General features: G+C 37.4%; 1 protein-coding gene across 2 annotated transcripts in view; it reads right to left on the bottom strand.

Annotated features, from left to right (window-relative positions):
* Positions 1–870: 870 nt before the first annotated feature.
* COL5A3 (collagen type V alpha 3 chain) overlaps positions 871–8,590 on the bottom strand; it is a 266,605-nt gene continuing 258,885 nt past the window's right edge. For both annotated transcript variants that reach the window (XM_077470190.1, XM_077470191.1), the window contains 4 exons: positions 8,425–8,537; positions 7,818–7,886; positions 6,795–7,028; positions 871–4,691 (listed from right to left, as the gene is read on the bottom strand). In XM_077470190.1, coding sequence (XP_077326316.1) covers positions 4,545–4,691; positions 6,795–7,028; positions 7,818–7,886; positions 8,425–8,537 — 563 coding nt within the window. In that variant the 3' untranslated portion in view covers positions 871–4,544. The remainder of the gene's footprint in view (positions 4,692–6,794; positions 7,029–7,817; positions 7,887–8,424; positions 8,538–8,590) is intronic.

Here is an 8,590-nt window from a genome sequence, read left to right as displayed (position 1 = left end):
ACGAAGGAGACAAAAATCCCCAAATTATTTTAGTTACTCTTCTAAGTTTGAGAGCTCAAATATTCCTTTAAAGCCCAGCTCAAGGAATTACACAAAAATGACCCCTGCAATGGGCCCCTTTGCCTTGTAATGATTAATTGCCCCTTAAGTCTAGAGGTAGAGGATTGGTGGGGTCACTATTTGGGTACTTTCTGTGTGTTTCTTGGAGCTGGCCTTTAAAGGCATTGTGCTGAACTCCTGATGACAATCTAATTCCTAATATTTTTTTCCCATTATAGACCCCCAATGAATTGTCCAATATGTCCTTAGTGTCCTTGACTGTCAAAATCATCATCATCACCAGTCCTATTACATACTGGTATGACTTCCATAGAATCCAATAGCTTGGTTTTACTTTGGCTATCATTATACAGCATTATCTAGGAATAGAGCAGCTAAAAGAAAGCTATAAGGATTCATCACATTTATAGAAAAACAGTAAATCAAAAATACACACACTAGCTACATATTTTGCTGTTGTTTTTGTGCAGCCAAAACATAGAATTGAGTTCCAGTTACTGGCAGTTACTTGTATCTCATCTGATACATCAAGTTGATTTCTGTAGTTTAATTTCAGGCTTAATAAGGCAGAGAATCCTGGTTTAAAAATGTTCTGTGTTTCTAAGCTTTATTCTCATACGCCTATCATTTGGTTCCCTTATCTCCAAGGGGCATGGGGGGAAGGGGCATGGGTACCCACATAAGAGCCCCTGGTCTAGATACTGTTTCTGAGTGTAGCTTGGCCATTGGAGGTGAAACTTACTCTTGGCCTAGGATGGATTTCCAGCTAAATTAGTAAAGAAAAATCACACAATGAAATAAATGCACACATTCGTTTTAAAATCTTATTTATTCTTATAATACAGATTTGGTATAATCGTTCTAGCACCATATAAAACATTTGTTTTATTTATAAAAAATAAACAACCAAAAAAGTTGTATTTTGGTCAGTAATTAGTAGCAACATGGAACAAAAGAAAACAGTGGTCAATGTTCTGTTTATAGGAGTCAGCAGAACCAATCACAGTGCTAGGTTTTAGAATCACATGACCTACAGACAGTGACTATATAAGACTGGGTCTCACTTAAAGGGAAGTTTTATTATATGTAATTTTGTCCGAAGGCAGCAATAGAAAGTTAGATATCAACTCCAAACATTTAAATGGGTGGTAACAGCAGTGTGACGTGATCTATCTTAGTTAATATTGTAAGGTTGGGCAGTAAACATTTAAAAAGAGTTCTAAATAGTATTTTTTAAGTATCATGATCCTTAAGGCTTTCCATTGTGTCCAATAACTTTTGCATTCTACCTTATCTAGATCTTTCTACAGTAAACTAGTGTTACCACCCATACAGTGTTTGACTTGACAAAACATTTCTTGTGTACACAGTTCCTGAGGCCAGATTTTATTGTCAAAGCTTAACTGAATAAGCTGGGGTTAAAAACTGATTGGTTACTGTGCACAGATGCACCAGATTCTGTGTGCACCAGTTTTAGTAAATCTCCCCAATGCATACTTCAGTGGTCTGCATAAGAATCTGGGAACTTTGAAGATAACGTACTGATTATAAAGTTGATCATATATTTCTCTACCCTGAAATATCAAATTTGATAGAACAGTTAAAAGAATTGAGTTACCCATTGAGGTCGTTACAGCTTTCTCGAATGTTGATTAAAAACTTGATTTAAAAAAAAAAATAACAGTTCAATTGATCATGGTAACTCAACCTGTGTGACAACCAAATGACTGCAGATTAAAGAAAATGTTACTGATTTTTCAGAAGACATTTAGACATGGTTGAGTAAATGACAAGCTAGGTTTGAGAAACTGGTGGAGGGCCATAAATTAGAACAATTACAACAAGTAGAAGAACAAATTAGAAGGATTGTCATTCCTCTTTTTAAATAAAATCTCAGACTTGTATAATCACTGTGATAGGTTTTCTTGAAGAAAAACTACAGCTAAAACATATTTTTAGTATTATTTCATTTAAGCTTTGTAGCTAGAGGCATTTGGTTGTATGTCTTAGCCTATTGCACCTGTTATTGAAATCGGAGGGGTCGTATTAATAGTTGGTCCTTCATACTTTGGAAAAAAGTGAACTTTGAATAGTTTTTAACCAAAAACAAATCTATGATTTTATGTTTTCTGCTAAGTGTTTGCTCACAGTGGTACTAATAAAAAAATCTGAGATTTGGATTTTGTAAAAAATTGAATGGTGGCAGCTGTGTGTTGCACTTCCCTGAGCAAATGATAACTCTTAAAAAAAATGAAAGCTCTGAAGAGGAAGTCTGTCATTTTTTTTTAATGATTTAAATATATAGTATATTGGAGACAAAAATATTTTTGCTATAGTTTTTCGATTCAAAAAGCTAGGGTTCTGTTTTATGTAAGCACCATTAATGGGGACAAAACTTCAGAGCAGTACAGTGGTCATCCATTGTTCTGTCGCACCTCTGTTACATATTTTGCATTTGTTCACACCCTGCTTTATAAATTAATTCAGTTAAAGTGACCCGTAACATATACACTGCTGGGGGCAGCCATATCATTCTGCTTCATGATGATGCTAGTTTTTGGCTGCCTCCAGACTGCGGGTAACAAGCACATCATTTTATATGGAATAAGTCTTGACTTTAAATATATATATTCTACTGCGCTTTTTAAAAATGGTTTAAAAAACAGTTTCTATTTTCTTCCTATTACTTTTATCAGTAGTGTGTACCATACCGTTTCCACAGGTTGGATACTATCCATTAACCATTATATTTCAATAGATAAACACAAATAACATGAAGCTTAAAAATGTAAAATGGTGATCATTAGGCAGACAAACACGTAATCCTGTCCTCCATTGCTTTTATCATTTGATCTCCTTGGACATTTTCTTGTTCATTTTATTGGTTAATACGAAGAGTATAGAGTCACTCTCTTTCAAACTTGCGAAGACAAGATTAAAACTGAACTTGTGCCCTGTACCTTTATCTTCACAATACCAATGATAGTTTATTTCAGTCTTGCGCATTACAAACCATGATACTATTAGCTAACCCAAAATTTTGTTTAGAGTTATGAGCACCTTAAGTTCACAAACCAAGTTTTAGGTAATCTTTAAAGGAAATCCCTACCCAATGGCTGGTCATTTCATTCCTTATAAGTTGCCTCTTAAATTGAGAGAAGGTAATTTTCTGACATCATTCTTCATGCTGAGGTTGTCGGAAAGTTTCACCTTATTGTTTTATAGTTGTCTGTCAGGTAGCTGAAGTCGCCCCCAAAAAACAAACATGATGGAAGGGAGAAGCTGTGATATTTACACATGCTGGCAGAAGACAACTTGCCACTTGTTCAAGAGGCAACTCATCTATCAGCGAGCAAGAGCTTGGAATGGTAAAGAAATTCTTCAAAACACATTGAAGAAGGGATGAAGTATGTAGAGATGAAGCTTCTAGGACTATCAATAACTGAAAACATGGCCATGTACTTAAGGCATCTGTGTATTAATGCAATTTTTCCTGGTGCAAAGAAGATTGCTGATGGGCTAGAATATGTTTCTTAAGATTTTTTTGATGATTCTGTGGAAACCATCAGGAAAAAGATATAGCAGGAGCTATAATGATGGAAAAGAAGACCATATCTGGCGTGTATATAAAAGTCTGACACTTGATACACTTGAAGAACATATGAATGTTAAAAAAGTAAATATTTAATAGTTTTAATTGTTTTCCTTTACCTTAATACACAGAGCCCATTTTTATTATTATAGGGAATTTGGGAAGCTATATATACACAATATACAATAAATTTACTTTGTTTTTACTTGTTTATCTGGAGTTTCATGTCAGCCTAATCCATTTGGTGCCATCTACAGACTGGGTTTCAAAATAAAATAATACAATGTATATTTGATATTTAAACAGGGCATATCCAGTATCTGAAGAGGAGGAGACAGTGTTCAGTGTATGACTGACAATGGCCTGAAGCAATCAGAAAACTTTGTGTCAAAAAGTTCCATGAAAAGGGTGCCAATAAACATCCTGCTTGTTCAATGATGTTCCAGTGCAAAACCATGAATGCTTCAGATTTTGGGGACAGAATATCCTGAATACGGAGCAGAAATGATCCACAATGATCTCTTTCAGAAACTGCGCAGTGACTGCTGTGCTGTAGACTTTTTCCCACTTTTAATATGGTAGCATGTCCTCTAACAGCCATGGTCACCGGGGGCCAAACATATCCCGTTATATTTTTTATTATTTGGTTTTAATGAAACCCTGCAAGGGTGAGAAACACAAATCTAGCACCCCCCGCATTAAAAATAAGAACAAAAATATATAACACAAAATCAAAAGTAAAACAAAAGCACATAAGATAAATCTTTGCCAGTGGCGACCAGTGGAAGTGTCATAGTTAGCTGGCCATGAAACTCAAAGTTCTTCTTTCTTTCGCTGCAAGATGCTTTAGGAGTTTTTTTGCTTTTCATTTTTTTTTTCATAATTTGTTTTTCTAGCCATTAAAGCAGACTGGCCCAAGCTCAAAACCAAACTTCTGGTTGCTGTCTCCGAAGTCACTGACAGCAACGTCCCTGAGGGGTAGATGTTCCACCTTGTAGGTATTGATCTCGAGTACTGTTCGTTCTACACCTTTACGAAGCTGTGTGAAAGGAAAGGAAAGAAAATAAGTTATAGCCATTGGTAAGTCTAAATGGTTTGCTGATTATTATAATGCTGTTAATAGAATATTCTCATATTTTTGATATCTACTGACTGGTGCAGTGGTACTTAAATGCCTGTCAAATACAGAAAACAGGCAGTGAAATTTAGTAGCCAGAACACACTTTAAACCTGAACTCCTAGCAAACAGTTATTGCATTGATTAAGTACATATATTAGAGTTATTTTATCTGACTGTGGATTTTTATTCCTCTCTATTCAGTCCTGAGGTTTACGCAACTAAGCACCAGACTGATGATCTCTTCTGTCACTTTGATACCACTTACTATTAACATGTTCCTTGTTAGCACATGAGTGCTGAAATACAACTAACATGCGTTCATTGGTTGTGAGAACTATTTGCAGCCACCCTGCCATATGCAGAGGTTATCCTCTAAGCATAAGGTTACTGCTGTTCCCAGCTGCCACTGGTTGTCACTGGCACTTGGGGCAATGGACAAGGGAGCTTTTTTGTGGGGTATGAACATTTATGTCCCCCCTGACCAACCACTAGTTGGTTTGTTACCAATGATGCATTCTGGGGGAGGATATAAATATTTGGGGAGTGGCTTTGTGAGCTCTTTTTCTCCCCAGACTATGGCCAGGGGAGGTATATGCAGTAGTTTGTACTTGCTAGGCCCAAAGCCTGTTTTGGGCTCTAGTACATCCTCAAGCTGCCCGGCCTGGTCGAGGAGGGTACAGCTCCCAAGGTGTAGAGTGAGAGAAAGAATTCTGCTGGAAGGGGATACAATCATCCCTCAGATGACCCTGGTACTCCCTTGGATGGAGGAGAAGTGTGACGGAGTCTGGAATCCATGTTGTTGGCAGTATCTGAAGTCCTAACCCTCTCTCCTTGTGAACTAGAGCAATACATATTTAGATGAGACTAAATGACTGGCACTCTTCATTGTTGTAACTCTCTACTGCGCTCATGACTCCATCCTGGGGTAATGTCAGCCACCCCAGTGCTGTTTTTTTTCCCCTTCTTCCGTCCAGGGGTGGGGTGGTCACTACATATTCATTACACTTAGACAATAAGTAGTGTTTTTAGTATATTTCACTTCTGATCCTGGCAGTTAGACCTACTGGTTGTAAGTCAAAGACTTGTCTATCTTGAGGCATGTAGATGTTCTCAGTTTAGTCTAACCCTTTGAGTAAGCTACTGAATATAGGATGCTGTATTATCCTGCCTGTCAACAGCTTCAAGTATTCCTGTTAATTTTCTAAGGTTTGGCAAAGCTATAGTTCAGCACAAAAGTTCCAGTCTTCCAAATTCTAATGTTACAACTGGCAACATTTTAATGTATGTGAATATTCAGATGTCCTGATTGGCTTTGTAAATGTTATAATGCTTTAAAGCATTAGTTCATATTAAAAATTACCTATGCAGGTAAGGGGTGTCTGTAGATTAAAAAAACGTGCAGCTCAGAATAATATTGGATAATGCTCATCCTATAGGCATAGGCTATTTACATACCTCCTAAAACCAGGCTGAAAATCTATATGGCATCTGCCTATCCTGCCTTGTTGGTAGGATATTGCTAAGGCACTCACAGCTACAACTGCTCAACAGAGGAGAGAGCTCTCAAACCCTTGCATGTGTACAGTTTGAAATCTCCTCTGAGATGCGTGCAAGGGATTTGAAGCAGAGAAAGAGCTCACGCCTGTGATGGTGGCAGTAAGCAGTAATAGCTGGGAGTATCTTAGCAATGTCCTAGCAACAAGGCAAGATGAGGGGGTGCCATCTCTGGAAGTTTTTTTTGGCCAGCTTTTGGGAGATACATAAATGCCTATATGTATAGCAAGAATATCAGTATCAATTTTGATCACAAAGTGTTATTTACAGGTGCCTCTTACCTGCATAGGAAGTTTTTTTATTAAAGGCAACCCAACCCTTTAAGGCCAGAATAACACTGAGCCAAATATTAAAACAATCAGATGTTTTCACTTTATGATAATATCCAGAAATATGGATTGTAAAAAACTGTAAAAATAACATGCCCTAGTGTCTTAATTATAAATATCAATAACCCCAGATACTTACTTGGCACCCATCATATAATGCTCGTAACTGTGGTGTGCGGCTGTGACTGAGCTCCTCCTCATTGTCTGCCCTCAACTTTATCGACCGTTCATGATTTGCCTTTGATATGTCATACCACGCTACAGACTGCTGGCAGTTGTAAGTGAAGTTTTGTCGGCCTACTGCACTTAGCAACTTGAGGAATGTCATTTGTACCACATGGATGGCGTTACCATCAGCATCTATGTAATGGAACTGTACAGAAAACAACAAGAAAATATGTGAAATACTGGCCTGTAATATACAAGATATTGATAATATTAACATACCCAACAATTATGGATTAAAAACAAAACTGCAACCCAAAAGAGATTCCTTCACTTGTAACAACTGTTCAGCACCCCAGTTTGTATAGCCCTTTACTGTTTAAACTAGGTTTACTGTCATTGCACATTTTCAGTGCTAGTAGCTGATGACTTCCATAGCTACAGTGCCATTGTACATTGGTAGAATAAATAAAAAACTAGGAGGCCTTTTAACCTCTAGAATTGTATTGGAGCATGCAGAGTGACGGCTTAGTTGCTGAAAGGGAAGAAAATACCTAATACTTCAATTTATGAAGGAGCATACTTCCTTTTCATGTCTCAGTACCGGTGCTTGTTGATTGACAAATTATGTCGTATGAGGTGGGAAAAGAGTCCTCAGACCTGTAACTGCACTCTATAGGGGCACTCGTGTGTGATTGCTTTTGAGCCTCGATCCGTTTGTCCTTAAGACAGACAGTGCATGGTTGGGCCCTGCCTCCTACTCCATCCTCTGGATGTGAGTGGCTGTGAGCTCTGGGCCAATGAGTAGGCAGAAAACCAGGAGAGCAAATGCTCTTGTGTACATTTCTGGATTGCGATTGGGTTCAGGTAGATATTGGGGGGGGGGGGGGGGGGCTGTATATTGAAGGCAAAGAATGCATGAAGGTAAAAGTAAACCTGCTGCACATTAGCAGTTTACATACAATATCAATGCAATAATAAAAAAAAGCATATTTACCTTCTTTCCTCTTTTAAAGGTGCTGTACCAGTCTCCTGGGGTTTCTTTACTCCAAGCTGCAACTTTCACCTAGAAGAACAAGGCAAAGTGTTCATCAGTAACCTCCATCAACCAAAAATTCTAATTATGATAAATGAATCTTCATATTGTGGGAACTCTCCTAATATTTACTACATTTTTTTATGATTTCCTTTTTTTTTATAGGGAGTCAAAAGGAAGGGCCATCGTCTTAGTGTCTCCTGTCCCATCACAAACTCCATCAAATGATGACATTTGAGCAAAAGCTACTGAGTCTTTACAGTTTTGACTTCTGTATCACTGAATAAATCTCATCAATGCTAATCTGCAGGCTTCAATAAAATAATGAATGAAATATTTAAGCATTGCCATGAGATTTTCTCAGAATATCACAATCTAGTTATTTATATGGGTTCCTTCTCCTATTTATGCAGTTGAGGATTACAACCCACATTATAATGATTTGTGGGAAGGGGAAGAGCAGAGAGATTTTTACACTTCTAATAAAGATTTGTTTTTTCTTCAAAAAGAATCAGTAGTTTTAACTGCTATGAAGAAAACAAATACCACCATGTATATCTATACTGACCGATTCAAACTTTTTATCTGGGTGTAGACATGTCTCTCCACCAGATGTAAAATTACAGAACACTTTGAAGGCATCTCTGTTACATCCCTGATTTGGATCAATCCAGTATTCACCTACGAAAGGAACAGAGTATATACTGTAAATATCTTAAACCATTACTCCTATG

The sequence above is a fragment of the Lithobates pipiens genome, unplaced genomic scaffold, assembly GCF_037356315.1.
Source record: "Lithobates pipiens isolate NorthernLeopardFrog02 unplaced genomic scaffold, aLitPip1_a1.2 Scaffold_8, whole genome shotgun sequence".
NCBI lineage: Eukaryota > Metazoa > Chordata > Amphibia > Anura > Ranidae > Lithobates > Lithobates pipiens.
Note: the sequence above shows the minus strand (reverse complement) of the source record. Positions and strands in the feature narration are given on the sequence as shown.